The sequence below is a fragment of the Fusarium oxysporum genome, chromosome II, assembly GCF_013085055.1.
Source record: "Fusarium oxysporum Fo47 chromosome II, complete sequence".
Taxonomy (NCBI): Eukaryota; Fungi; Ascomycota; class Sordariomycetes; order Hypocreales; family Nectriaceae; genus Fusarium; species Fusarium oxysporum.
This window is the reverse complement of record NC_072841.1, coordinates 1,014,269-1,028,463: the sequence shown is the minus strand read 5'-3', so window position 1 is coordinate 1,028,463 and position 14,195 is coordinate 1,014,269. Positions and strand designations below refer to the sequence as shown.

At 49.1% G+C, this 14,195-nt stretch overlaps 3 protein-coding genes and 3 non-coding genes across 6 annotated transcripts; 3 read left to right on the top strand and 3 right to left on the bottom strand.

The window, feature by feature from the left end:
• Positions 1-543: 543 nt before the first annotated feature.
• On the top strand, positions 544-2,125 carry FOBCDRAFT_287802 (uncharacterized protein; the record flags this gene model as incomplete). Its single annotated transcript, XM_031172718.2, has 2 exons — positions 544-1,366; positions 1,440-2,125. 2 exons carry the CDS (start codon positions 544-546, stop codon positions 2,123-2,125), a joined length of 1,509 nt encoding a protein of 502 aa, XP_031049503.2.
• A 481-nt stretch (positions 2,126-2,606) lies between these two features.
• Positions 2,607-3,613, bottom strand: FOBCDRAFT_315181 (uncharacterized protein; the record flags this gene model as incomplete). Its single annotated transcript, XM_031172717.3, has 3 exons — positions 3,473-3,613; positions 3,075-3,427; positions 2,607-3,005 (listed from the first exon to the last, which is right to left on the bottom strand). The coding sequence occupies exons 1-3, from the start codon at positions 3,516-3,518 to the stop codon at positions 2,607-2,609; spliced, it is 798 nt and encodes a 265-aa protein (XP_031049502.2). The 5' UTR covers positions 3,519-3,613.
• A 1,067-nt stretch (positions 3,614-4,680) lies between these two features.
• On the top strand, positions 4,681-4,771 carry FOBCDRAFT_t61. The gene has a single exon. It is a non-coding gene; the product is annotated as a tRNA-Glu (tRNA).
• Positions 4,772-5,237: 466 nt separating this feature from the next.
• On the top strand, positions 5,238-5,334 carry FOBCDRAFT_t62. The gene has a single exon. It is a non-coding gene; the product is annotated as a tRNA-Glu (tRNA).
• Positions 5,335-6,268: 934 nt separating this feature from the next.
• On the bottom strand, positions 6,269-6,362 carry FOBCDRAFT_t38. The gene has a single exon. It is a non-coding gene; the product is annotated as a tRNA-Glu (tRNA).
• A 71-nt stretch (positions 6,363-6,433) lies between these two features.
• On the bottom strand, positions 6,434-12,915 carry FOBCDRAFT_287794 (SNF2 family N-terminal domain-containing protein). Its single transcript, XM_031172713.3, has 4 exons — positions 12,134-12,915; positions 11,482-11,784; positions 6,936-11,430; positions 6,434-6,884 (listed from the first exon to the last, which is right to left on the bottom strand). Exons 1-4 carry the CDS (start codon positions 12,887-12,889, stop codon positions 6,715-6,717), a joined length of 5,724 nt encoding a protein of 1,907 aa, XP_031049498.2. The 5' UTR covers positions 12,890-12,915; the 3' UTR covers positions 6,434-6,714.
• Between the last annotated feature and the right edge of the window lie 1,280 nt (positions 12,916-14,195).

The following is a 14,195-nucleotide window of genomic DNA, read 5'->3' as shown; positions in this document are numbered from 1 at the left end:
TCATCCATCATATTGGCGTGTTTCCTCTATATACCAAGGTATTTGGATGGAGATGAGACTGGGTTACGGCATCACAGCGTCAACTTATCCCATCATTGACCTACACATTTTAACAGTTGTCATCCTTGAAAACACTCATTGTTCTGAGCAGGGTCCATTCCCAGTTGAGGTCATGGCCGACATATAATTTCCCGCCCCTTGGAGAGGTTTCTCACCCGCAAATCATCAGGTCAAGTTTCGAGGCACCTACTATATTTACAAGCAGATTCTCGAGGCGATATGTATGAGGTTTTGAGATGGTTAGATAGGAGAGCTCGCCTTGCTACTCTGTTGCATTCGAACAGAGTCGAACTGACCACTTCTCTAGATTACACCTTTGAACCCTATCTCACAGCAAAACCAATAGCACTCATCACAAGTATCGTGAACCTAAATCTGTACACTTTAGCTTTAATACACAAAAGTTTACTCTGAAGAACTTTTCTCACAAATAATGGATTTACGAGACTGACCTCTTGTTTCCTCATTCATTACCTTCTCATCATGGCTAACCAAACAACCCAGCAGCACAGAATGAGACTTCGCAGCTCAGGCTGCCTCAGGTGGTCGTATCTACCACAAGAGATTCGCCGTAACATTCTAAACACGATAGTCGATCAGAGAAATCCTCGCTGGTCTGCTTTGGCCTCGGTATCCAAAGAGTGGCAAAGCGTTATCGGAACGAGAAACATGGCCAAGCTGAACCTTCGGCCATCTTGCTTAGAGGATTTTGAGCAAGCAGTGGTTCGACAGAGAGACCTTGTGAGGCATATCTATCTCAATGTTGAGCTGACCGAATATAAGTGCACTCTTTGCAAGAATAAGTTTGCTGTCACCATAGCGGAGAAAAACAACCGTCTTATGAGTAAGGCGGTTACAAAGCTTTTGACCATTCTCAGCACTTGGAACACAACAGGCCCCTTGACGCTGGAGCTCAACGCGTCGTCCGCTAGTGACTCGAAGCACTGGTTTAAGAACTTTCGTTTCAACGACGAGCACGATGCTCCTTATAGCCGAGACTCAGTTATCCCTATGGAAGGGATGCATAGTGACTGGCACGACCCCAAGCATGGTTGGGAAAATGGTGTCCGGGTGAAACCTCCCCCTATCAGCGCAAATAAGCGGCTATTTGGGCCTATCAACCTGAATGGCCCTCCGTATTCTATTCTCAATGTCAACGCAGTTACCCGTTTCATGATCCGTCGGCAATTCCGCCATCGTCTTGGTCCTCGCGAATTCGCATCACTTCTGTCCAAATTCAGCCGCCTCACAGATTTGGTTTACGAACCTTGGCCCCAGAAATATACAGATTCCTATCGGTATCCATGTACGCGAACCTCCCAACACGGGAAGGCTGTCTTCCTGAGAATCAACCATCATGCTAACCAGCTTGTTCATAGGGGATCCGGCATTGATTGGCATGCATTTGCCCAGGACTCTCAAAAGAGTAATCCTATTTCAGGACTTCAAACAATACCTTACAGAGAACATCCGTCAAGACTTAGATCATTCTTATTACGCGATTCTTCCAATACATTGGTCGAAGTTCAATCTCCCTGGCAATGCCAAGAGCATCGCTCAGACAAGTCTGAGACTCAATGAACTCGCCGTCTCATTCTTTATCGATGCCCTGAACTTCTTCAAGGCTTGCGAGGAAGGATGGACATGGGATTACCTGCAATCTCTATCCCTAACATCAAGTCTTCTCTTGCAAAATATAAAGGAACAGAAGGGTCGCATCGATAGCCTTCTTATCACCGCAGCAAAGTTCTTACTGCGAATGCCGAACCTGGCCACCATGGCACTCTGGAGTGGGGGAACAGGGAAAGCATGTGCTTTCATCTATACCAGGACAAAGCACTATGCCCATGTTACCTGGCGAGGAACCTGGGACCTGGAGATCAGCCGAGAAGTCCTGGAGGCATGGGAGGGTGTTGCCAAGCTCCATTCGGTGGAGCTCAGAGTCAGGCATGAGCACCTTCAGGAGATCATTAGATCTCATGGAGACGCCATTTTCTATCTCAACTTGCCTTGCCAGGTTATTGAGCCTACATCTCTCTGGCAGATCCGGATGGAGGACGCCTAAAGACTCTAAAGTATGTTCTCCTGGTGCTTGAGAATGGAAGTTTGCTCTCTATTTGGGTAGATGGCGAGGCTGTGTAGGCGGAGAGGCCTGTCATCAGGGAGCAAGAAATTTTCTGACCTTGATCCAGGGTGTCAGATATTACTGCCTACATTACTTAGGTTAGGTAGTCTAAAGGTCTACTCAACTTTCCTAAATCTTTATGTCATTTAGGATAGACGTCCTAAGTTTCCGTCTCTCTTAACCGAGTGTTAAGAGATATTTAACACTTCTGGTAGCGTCACAGCATCAAGATATGGCCTTCCAATCATCAATTCAACTACTTTCGTAAGCCCCTTTTTGTCCCTCGACCGTTCATTCTGTTCCATCAATGCAGCAAAATATCTCTCCCTTCCGTCTCCATGTCAAGAATATCATTTCCCCTATTTCCGTCCGCTTGGTAAAGGCAATCCGCTGCTCACGTTTCCACCTTCGCCCTTCTTGCTCACTTCGAGCCAACAGCCGCCAAAGCTTCGTAATGCTTTTGAAACTCCACCATTTTGTCAATGACTGCTTCGTTCTTTTGTGCGTCCATAAAATTGCGCAGCGAGCGTAGGGACATGTCAGCCCATTGCCTGCGCTGGATGTCATCCTTCGCCTTCTCGGCATTCATTACGGCCCTCTCGAAGGAGGCCATGGGGAGAACGTATCCAGGACAACTGGGTGGGTCGTCTTCTTGAGTTCTGATACCGACCAAACGATTCATCGCAGACTGAATCACTTTGTGCACAGGAGTCTGCCCGGATGATGCCTGAGTCGATTGCAGGAGAATCACGGGATTTCGTGAGCTCGCGCTCTCCCAGTGCTTGATTTGGTCCCGATCTTCGATGAAAACGTTGATTGCCTACATTAACGTTTGATTTATGATGGGAGCATTGAGCTGCGCACGCGAATTGGCCAGCTTCTGTTGGACAGCATCCCATGCGATATGGGTATGCCGAGGGCGGTCTCGGAGGGTCTTCAAAACGGTTCCCAGAGTGATCAGCGAGTTGCGGGGGTCGCTCATTGCTGTTTGCTGGATTACAGCCAATCTTTCTGCATCGACCTGGAAAGTCAAGTGTTCGGGCGGCATCCCAATAAAAAATGGGAGCCTGTCAGGGCCCTTACGGAGCTTGACCTTTCCCAGGAGACCTAGGTACTTAATCCAGGCTAGACGACACTCCTTCTTATATAGAAAGTAGGAGTTTTGCTCTGATACTTGCTCCCTAGGGACAGTAGCTATAGGTAGAGTCTGCTCTCTTTTTACCGAAGGAGAAGGTATGCTTGCTGATCTATTGTTAGTTTAAGCATAAAAGCAAGCATCAGACTTACCTATCGGTGGCGAGGCATCAGTCAAGTCTATGGCTTTAGAAGACATAGTGAAGCTTTAGTGTAGTAACTTTTACAAGAGGTTCTGCGGTTGTTGAGTTGATATTAATTTTCTTTGTGTAGAGATATGTTGTTGAGATAAAGTGAGGTGGATGGGGAAGAAAGAGGAGGAAGCGAAAGAAGCGACTGAACACAGCCTCATAAATATCCTAATCCTAAACTTATCCTAAGACCTATCTGCCTAAGGCATATAACCCAGCCCTTACGCGACTTACAATGTATTAAGGCAACTTGCCTTACCTACAACTACGATTTATTTACTGTTACCCAAGGGCCGGGCTATATGATACTGGTAATGTTTCTCATCTTACCAATGCATCCAATGAGGCTATCCAGTAACTTACTATTATTTCCAGGACTCCAGAAGCTCAATAAACCACTATCAACAAATTATATCACCTACCCGGTGGAAACTGGACTTTCATTTCTAGAGAAGCTCAGCGTCGTTCATGCTCTCCTTTAATTGCTCATCAGTGGTAACCTGTCGATGGAAACATTTCGCATCTTCGAATAATACCTCCCCAACCGAGGCATCTGATACAAAGTTCTTAATGAGTTTACATTCCGTCCCATTCATTCCCAGATCATGTGTCTGCGGTTATGTCAAGTCTCACAACTGGTCTTCAGACCACAAACTTTTGCCCCAGGACTTGATCGCTTCTGCGCGAAGTCCTCGCCGAATCTCGTAGCAATTTCATGGAAAAGATCGACGAGTTCAGTCTTTCCGTTACGAGTAGACGAAGACCCTGGTGAACCGCTTGTAGTTTCTTCGATATATCGGGGCCAGTTCTTGGAGATGCAATCTGTTGACTACGCTGTTCAGCTTGAGGGCTATTCTATTGCCTTTTCAGGTGTTACATCTGACCATGAACATATATGTTAGGCTTCGTCTGTTTGATGGTGCAGATGGTGCGAGGCTGGGGGTGAGGTTATACACAAGAATGTGCTGCGTAACTGGCAGTAGTAACAATTCAATTATATACTAAAGGTCTCCAAGGATAGTAGCTAGTTATGACAGTTTTTTGAGACTTTTATCAGCATCAGTATGACCTCTACTACATGACAATCTACATGACTACCTGCGTTCTGCATGATCCAGCAGTGACGGATCTAGACGGCGTTCTCAGACCCCTGCATCATAAGCAGCATCATCCGGTATGGTGTAGTGGCTAACATTTCGCGCTCTCATAACCTGAGAGATCAAGTACCGCGGAGCCCAGGGTTCGATTCCCTGTACCGGAGTCTCTTTTTGCTGTTTTCAGTAAGCTCTCCCTGATGGAATGATGAGTATCAGGCAGCGTCATGATCTTTTTATTGGTAGACAGCGACCGTTCTGGTTCAAGTGGTGAATAGAGCTGGCAAAGACCTAGCTGGGATTGAGGTGCCGTGGACATGCTGAGAAGAGGAAGAAATAAAAAGAGCAAGAAGGAGCTGTTATATTAGGGGCAAGAAACAAGGCAAGTAACCCTTGCAAGTGATAGCAATAGGACTTGCCGTTCTGAGTAGTGATGTTTCGGAGCTGATGAATTGCGTTGTTGCCCCACTACGGAGTGCGAACTCCAAACTCAACTCCTCCATCAACTTCACCACCCAACTATTCGACCTCCCTTGTCTCTCAATGTCACATGCAAGAGCATTTGCCTGCCATCCAGCAGCCCGGCGACTTAGCTGTCCTGCCTCGGCCTCCGTCCATCAACCACCAATCATTTCCGGTATGGTGTAGTGGCTAACATTTCGCGCTCTCATCCAATGAGGGAGAATCACCTTGATCCGCGGAGCCCAGGGTTCGATTCCCTGTACCGGAGTTTGCTTTTGCTTATCTTCTCTTTTTGCTATTGCATCAGAAAGTACTCTGTCCTATCATTGACTGCCACCTTGAAACCTATGTTTGTGGCCCCTTTGATATTATTAGAGGTCTTCGCGCTCTTGTCCAAGCGGGCTGAGAGTTTGGCAACTCCGTTTATATCTTTCTACAACTCCGTCCAGTCGCGAATATGTTACTTAACATGACAAATGACTTGCAAGTGGCATGCAGACTGCATCCGCGACTACATGGAGTTACTGGCCTGCAGTCTCCCTTGTTGAGCAGAAGTTATCCTGGAAGTAGTGCTTCACTCTGTCTTTCAACCCAGAGTTATGTCCATAAGGAGCCTGTCCTTCATTCAATTCGCTCCTCGCGAGGCTCAGTATTCATCGCGCAGCATAATCAATGTTAGTCTTCTTACAGTATTAATAGCAAGCAGAGTCTCTGTCCCCTGGATTTGCCAAACTGCAGAAATTGGTATTCCTCAATTGAACCGAAATGCTAAATCTTTGTATACTCGAGCTTCCTCCTAACACATACTACACACATGGCCACCTTTATAGCACGAGACATTGCAGTCCTGGAAAGAGGCAACATGTCTATGTCCTTAAACGTCAATGCCGGTACATTTTCCTTAGGCCCCTATCCATCCGCGGACTTGGTTCATCTGTCATTTCGTTATCGCCTGGTTCTTACGGAAGACACCTCTCCAGCGGCCCATTTTCTACAAAAGCAGATACCAAACAAAGTCTGCCTGTAACCGATTATTCTCCAGCTTTATTATAAACAAGCGTTTTAGATACTATTTACCCCAATGTATCTATATCACTTCCATCCTTTTTGTTTCGCCAGTCCTGCACATTCACCACCAAAAAGATATCTCTCTTCGTGCTCGTTACAGAGGAATCTATTGAAGAGAAGCAAAAGATGAAGAACTCCGGTACAGGGAATCGAACCCTGGGCTCCGCGGTACTAATCCCTCAGCTTGAAGATGAGAGCGCGAAATGTTAGCCACTACACCATACCGGATGTGATTGTTGAAGTGGGCAACGCTATCGCGACTCATGCACACAGCACCAACAGAAACACAGACACACACACGCATGACAGACACATATACTTTGTTGCCCTCCGTCTATAGTAATAATACATGCCTTTGTTCCAAGACGATGCTTTGCTGCCCTGCTATAATTTATCGGCATTTTCACTTCCAACTCCCCCTATTGACGGTTCCTTCGCCATGACAACAAGAAAAAGAAAAAGTAACGTAGCAGATACATGAATAACTTGAATAACTCCCTTCGTCTTCCCGTGAGCCTATGCGGCTCTAAGTCTGGCGTTTGATATTACAAGCGTTGCTAGTTGACGCTGTTGACATCCCTTACTCCATCATACCATCAGCAATCGCTAATCTTTGCTTCGCTGTCTTGGCTCGCTTTGTCCCCTTTCTACCCTTCTTGCCTTTGCTGTCGCTATCGCCAGGTGTGGCTGCGGTAGCTGGTGTTGCTGTACCAGATAGGCCCTTGGATCCATCGTCAAAGTTACCCTCGCCTGAGATGTGTTAGCTTAGAATCAAAGATTCAATTGGACTGTTATGCTCACCTTCATGATACATCTCATCCAGACTGGCCGTATTCTCGGCCTTGCGTCGCTTGCCACCCTTTTTCTTTTGCTGCTTCTCAAGCTCGCCTGATTCAAGAAGCTCCTTTTCGCGGCGCTCGATCATCTCAGCTTGCTCATCATCCGCAAGCCACATAGCAATATCACGGTTGCGGTTCTCGGGAGCACGACGGCCAGAGAAATCGACGCTTGCACCACCACCCTGGATGACGACACGTTGAACCTCTTCCTTCTGCATTGCTCTCTTACGGATGCGCTCTTCGATTGTGCCGCGCGTGATGAGACGATAGACTGTGACCTGCTTGGTCTGGCCCAGACGATGTGCTCGATCCATGGCTTGCGAATCGATGGTCGGGTTCCAATCGGAGTCGTAGAAGATGACAGTATCGGCGGATGTAAGGTTGATACCAAGACCACCAGCGCGAGTAGACAGAAGGAAGATGAAGATCTCGGGACGAGTCTGGAAGTCGTGCACGGTGTCTCGTCGATCTTCCAGCTTGGTAGAACCATCCAGTCGACAGTACTTGTAGTTGCGGTACGTCAAATACTCTTCCATCATGTCAATCATGCGAGTCATCTGGAAGTACAGGAGTACACGATGACCCTCACTCTTGAGCTTGAACAGAAGTTCATCAAGCTTAGCCAGCTTACCACTGTCAGTAACAAAGCGCCGCATGGAAGGAACAGAGATATTAGTGAAGCCCTTCTTCTCATGATCAGGCTTAGGCAGCATCTCGCGAGTGGGCCATAACTCCATGGGAAGCTTCTTCTCCACGAGAGCCTTCTCCTCAAAGACGGTAGGGCCATAGAGAATCTTGCGGATTGGTGCATTGAACAGAGCTTCGCTGCGTTCGGCCTCAGAGCCCCAACTGCGGCAAGACACCTGGATTGGAGGTGCTGAAGCGCGAGGTCTACCAGCGGGTTCCAGACGGCCAAGACCAGACTCGTTGTAGTCTGATTGAGCGACATTCATCAGCTGGGTCAAGATGCCTTCACTGGTGATGTCCGCTAGAGGCTTTCGGTTCTGTCGCGCCCGAATCTGGAACAGGGCATGGGCGGGAGTGTAGTTCTGATCCTCAGTGTCGCTGTAGGCCACGTTCATGTATCCAAGTCTGTCGCGTTTCTGAAGCTCCTTGGCAGCTCGGACAATCAGGCTTTGGTGAGTGGCCTCATAAGCCTCATAAGGAGAAGTGTCAGCAAACCTAAGCCACGAGAATGCCTTTGATCCATCACAGCTCTCGCGGATGTTATCTGGGCTCCAGACATTCATCATGTGGTTCAATGCCTGGTTCTTCCAGCCTGCAACTTGACTATCCGGGCCCGCCTTGTTGATTCGGCCTCCTTTTCTCCAGATAAGGCGGGGGAGCTCGTATTCAATCAAGTTGCGACTTGAATAACCCACGGCAACTTCGCTACCCTCACGGACGAAAGACGCGGTCTCGGCAAAGTAGGCGCAAGCAAATGGTGAATTGACCTCGGCGCGCTCGAAGAGATCGGGATGGTTACAGACCTTTCGGAACTGCATGACCAAGTTCATTAGTGTACCTGAATCTTGGTCATCGCCCATGGTAGCCTTTTCGACGAGATCCATAATGTTAATCTGGTTTCGAAGATTACTGTAATACGCGCGTTGTCTGTAAGTGAGATCACAGAAGATATCCATCTCAATCTTGTCACCGAGCTCCTTCTGCACATGCTTCTTGACACGACGAAGCATGAAAGGCTTGAGAATCATGTGCAGACGCTTGAGCTGGTCCTCGTTAAGCTTGGTATTACTTTGTGCGTGAGACTCAATATCCTTGGAGAACCATTCGCTGAATTCGTCGTGTGAGTCGAAGAGCGACGGCATGATGAAATGGAGAAGTGCCCAAAGTTCTTGCATGTTGTTCTGGATGGGTGTACCAGTGAGAAGCAAGCGGTTTCGGCAGTGGAAGTTGAGTAATGCCTTCCATCGAGAACTTTGAGAACTCTTGATGGCTTGGGCTTCATCAAGAATCATGTATTGCCATCTCATCTTCTGAAAGTAGGCGACATCAGACACGACCAGCTGATACGAAGTAACACAAACGTGGAAAGGGGCGTCCTTTCGATATGTCGTGTGCTTGCGATCCCAGAACTTTCGGAGAACCTTTCGGTCATTGGCGCCACCCCAGTATGGAAGAATTTTGAACTCGGGGACGAACTTGGCAATTTCCTGCTGCCAGTTGTGCAGAGTAGAAGCAGGAGCAACAACAAGGAAGGGTCCCCAAATGTCGTGCTTCTCAGCCAGGTAAGCCATGACGGAGATGGACTGAACAGTCTTTCCGAGACCCATTTCGTCTGCCAAAATGCCGTTGATACCCTGCTCGTACAAATTGACAAGCCAGTTGAGACCCTTGAGCTGGTATTCCTTGAGTTGGGCATTGATAAGCTTCGGTTGTTCGATCTCGACGTCGCCCAGCCCTGTGGGGTTCTGGAAGTTCATCTCGCCCTCTTCATCCATGTCAAGACCCTGGTTGTTGAAGTCACGGGCCTTCTTCTGCGCCTCAGCGATGGCATTCTGAGCATTGGCCATAGCAGCAGCACGGAGAGCCTCTTCGCTGCCCTCCTCGAAGTCAAGGTTCTCGAAGTTGGTAACCTTACCAGTGACTGGTCCTGTCGGCTCATCGATGTCGAGTTTCTGCTGGTCAATCTGATGGGCGTCCTTGGCGACATCCGGGTTGTCGGTACTTCGTTCCACCTCATCAGTCTTGATCTTCTTGCCGATAAAGTGAGAATACAGCTCAGTTTGCGAGATAAGGAAGTTAAGCTTTCTCTTTTGACGGGCGGCCTCACGGTCGGCTTCTTCTTTTCGGGCATTCTCGATCTCCTGCTTCTCAGCAGCCTTGCGGAGATCTCGTTCTTCTCGCTCGTTACGCTTCCAAAAGCCCATCATGTCACGCATAACACGCTTTGCTCGAGCTTGGAGATCTTTGGTACCCTTGTTTGTCCGTAATTGCCAGCGCTTTGCTTCCTTCGATGCCAAGATGGCTGTCTTTTTAAGATTTGAGGCTTTTGTGGCATAAGAGTCCACGGCAAGCTTGAAGGTCTTGTTGACATCTTTACGAGCCATATCTCGCCAAATCTGGTCGTAAATTTGATTGTAGCCCTTAGACATGAACCGCTTCTCGTTGTCGGGAATGTCATCGACCTTCTCCTTGTCTTTGTCTTTGCTCTTCTTGCTTTTCTTCTCGACAGGCTCGTCTTCGGTCTTATCGCCGTCGTCCTTGTCTTTCTCCGTCTCAGCAGAAGGATCTTTCTTGGATTTCTTGATCTTGATTCGAACGCGGTTTTCTTCTTTGGTTGGGAGTTCCTCTCCAGCATCGAGAGCAGCTTGGGCAGCCTCAGCAGAATCCTTTTCGGCTTGCTTTTGCTCCTTGGACTTCTTGAGACGGGGTCCGCTACGACCCTTGCCCTTTCGCTTGCCAGATGGTGTACCTGCTTCCCCAGATTCCACATCAGAAGCCTGGAATGAAGACATAGTGCCACCCTCCAGGTTAAGCTCCAAATTACGGGCAGGACCCTTGATGCCCTTCTGGAGAATGAGTTTCGTCTGCTGTGCCTTCTTACTGGCGCGTTCAGCATCTCGAAGATGTTTCTGCCGTTCGGTTTCGTCTTCAGCAGCCTCGGCGCGAGCCAGAGCTGCCTCTTTCTGTTCCATGGTAACAGCCATTGACTTCTCACGACGTCGCTTGCGCTGCATATCCTTCTTGCGCTCCTTTTCGGCGTAAACTTCTTGTTCGCGGACCTCATGGAGTGCTTCGTCGTAGAACACATCGTCATAGCGTCGTTTACCGAGCTCTGCATGGAGTACGAGCTTCTTGCCGGTTGAAGTCGCAAAAGCGGCACGCCGGGAGAGACCATGTTCCAGGTCGAGTTGATCCATTACGCGTCGTCGCTTCTGAGCTCGCTCCTTGTATTGCTGCTGATCAAATTCATCGGGTTCCAGATTTGAAGCTCTGTTGTCAATCTGTGTCTCAGCGTTCTGAATCTTCTTCTCCATTTCTGCTGACCAAGTCTTTGGCTTGGGCAGGCCATTTGCTTGTCGCTTAGCGGGAAGTCGAGGTGTTGGCGATTCCTTCTTGATCGATAATCTGCGACCATTCTTAGGCGTAGCGGCATCTCGTATATCAGAAGCACGGCCTTTTGTTGACTTTCGACCTCCTCGCTTCTTGACAGGAGGCTCTCTTTCTTTATCTCTACCAGGGAAAGGTTCGGGCTCAGTCTCGACATCTTTTTCCACCTCTGTGTCGTGATCCGCTTCGGGCTCTAGGGAGCGTTTTGTCTGCTTTGATTCCCGCGAGTCGTGCTTCGGTTCTCGATCACGTCTAGAATCTCGCTCTTGCTTGATTTCTGGTTCGACTTCTCGTGAAATCAGAGGAGATTGTTCTTTAGGTTTTCGAGCGGGCTCAGAGCTAGAGAGGATGCTGTCAAAAGACATTGGGTTTGCTCTTGATGTCTGCAATGGTATTAGTACAAATGAACATTCTGTATATTGGTTAGCACCTACGCTTGCCGATGCCGGCTTTGGTGGCGATGGAGCTGCAAGATCAGACTTGTAAGGTGTGAGGGCAGAAGCCCCGTTAGTAGAAGAAGTCATGTTGGCCGTAGCACCATGTCTCGCACTTGGAGAAGCGAGTAGAGGTTGTCGCCCCGGAGGGCTGAGAGATCCAGCTGGTGGATTCTGATGCGAATGTGACACTGGACTTCGCGGTCGACTGTATGATGGATCTCGTGGAGATGTATAAGAGCCGTTGTAATATGAAGGAGTACTTTGTTCGGCAGATTGCGAATAAGGGTACGGATCGCGAGTCTGTTGTGTAAGAAAAGAAAAATTAGCTCCACGTCAGCAAGCTTTGTGGTTATTTAGGTCTTGGTCGGAGCAGAAGGATGTTGTGCGACGGAGTTAAGGGTGATGATGAAATTAAAAGGTGTTGCGATAGTGACAGTTTGACGGGAAATTAAGCTCGATAAGAGTAAGGGAAGGGAACAGGCATTGATGGCCTGGGCGTGATGGGTGAAGATCTCGATGATCAAGATAGAATTGAAGGATGATGGGGAAGAGGAAAATCAAGGGACGTCGGGTGCAATCAATCAAATCGTGTCCGGGCGAGACGAGACGAGAGTCAAAGACAAAAAAAGAGTGGATTTGCCCCCCTTACCTTTGGAGTGCCAACCGGGGGCGCGTTGGCGTTGGCGTTGGCGTTGTGCCAGGAGGCTCCAGGCGTCGCCGCGTCAGAAACTCGACTTTCCTTCGTTGTATCAGTTGTAGGGTCGTAAAAACCTCGCGATGCAGGTTTGGTTTCACGCGGTATATAAATGTCGTGGTTCGACCCGGGAGGGTAGTATGCAACAGGAGGGTGCAGCGGCGACACGGGCGGAGGACCAGCAGGCGGTGGTGCTGGAGGTTGACGATGATGCTGCTGCTGATGAAGTCCTGCTGCTGACGATCCAGGTGATGATGAGTTGAGGCCTACAGGAGGTGGAAGTGATGGAGCGACGGGGCCGCCGGGTGCGCCCGTGGACGATGACATGTAGGGATTGGGCAATGCTGGACGAGGCGGGGATTGAAGGGAATGGCCGGCACTTGGAGTGTTTTGATGGCTGTGGCTATGACTATGGCTATGGCCGTTGGGAGATGTAAAGGGAGGAGGACGGTATTCTGACTTGGGTGAGCGCAGGCTAAAGGTGGAGTGCTGATGCACATTCGCGCCGCCTGCATTCGATGAGGCTGTCGCCATTTCTCCAACTATAGGCCCAGGTCCAGCTGAGTCACCGTCGCGCCTATTGTTGTGGTGATGGTGATGATGGTGGTGATGATGATGGTGATGCGGACGGGAGTCTCGGTCATCATCTCCACCATCTTCTCTATGTGGTGGCCGCTGCAGCACCGAGGAGTTATAGCCGTTCTGATCCATGGTGATTGATGGTCTAGCGCCTGAATGGCAGACAGAACAAAGCTAAACACCCGAGAGAGCAGGGAGTGTGTTATAGTCGGACGGCCGGTGGTAATCAAGCTTGAGAACCCATGTGCTCGACAAGCAACAATGCGACGACGGTTTTGGGGGGTTAATGTGTCCGGTACAGGATGCGCAGTCGATCAATCAGAGTTTCGCGATGCGCACGCGAGGCTGTGTGAGGAATCGTTACGTTGCGTTGCGTTGCGTTGCAGGTTGAGTTGCGATGCGATGCGATTCGCAAGTCGCGATCGGTGATGCAGCGAACTGCGACAGAGGTACGTGTGGGATGAAAACGATGGATTGTGATGGATCGCGACAATGTCAGGTCTAGGTTGAGCCCCAATCCAAGGCAAGTCGAAGGAGGATGCCCTGGCTGGGGGGCAAAGTGTTTTGGTGTGGAGGTGTTGGTAGCGTGGCGCTGGGATACGGCGATGCAAGCGGCAGTCGAGATGGGGAAGGGGATGCGAGACAGGGTTACTATACTGAAGTTTGGATGTACTGAGAGTCTCGAGAGATATGGGGGTCTTAGAGGGGGTAAGGGCCAATGGATTGACAGACAAAGCTACAGTAAAGTATAATAACAGCAGCGGGGGAACGGATTATGACAACGTGAATGGTAAGAGAGAATCAGAAGGATCGGGGAACAACAAAGTGGAGTGGAGTTTGTTCTAGAGCTGGAGGTTAACCAAAATGAGGTGGTGATGGCGGGAGCTGGAGTGACAGCCCCAGCCCAGTCAATCAACAGTCAAGCAAGGTACGGATACCCGGTAAGGCAAAGCGAGGCGAGCCGAGTTTATAGTGATGGTTCAAGCAAAGATACGGATACTTGCTCAGGATAATTACAGCGTCTGTCTGCATTAATCAAGGCGTATATTCTGTGATGAACAATGACGACGGTGGTGGTGTGGGCGGCAGTGGAGATAACAAAGCCTATTGACACAGCGGGAGAGTCAACCAGGAAGAGAAGAGACAAGAGGAGTTGATGCAGAAGCTGATCGAGGGACGGCGATGGAATTGAGGACCTGCACGAACGGAGGGTTCTAGGGGGTTTGACGTGCTAAAATACCACCACTGAAATGAGATTTGCATGCACAACAAGATCGAGTCAATGGTGAAGCAATCAAAGCGACTATTTTTGTAATTGTGTATCACCGACCCGTCCAAGGCACGATTCCCTAAAGAGGAATTGGTGATAGGTTCAATGTGAATTTGGGGTTATAAGTCAGTACCTATGCTCTGCTAAGTGTTGAGTCATTGAATGTGA

Coding starts and splice junctions, on each gene's coding strand:
- FOBCDRAFT_287794 (XM_031172713.3), bottom strand. CDS start 12,889: ATGGATCAGAACGGCTATAACTCCTCGGTGCTGCAGCGGCCACCACAT. Junction 11,785..12,133: donor CCCCGGTTGGCACTCCAAAG/GTAAGGGGGGCA, acceptor CTTACACAACAG/ACTCGCGATCCGTACCCTTA. Junction 6,885..6,935: donor GGATGAGATGTATCATGAAG/GTGAGCATAACA, acceptor AACACATCTCAG/GCGAGGGTAACTTTGACGAT.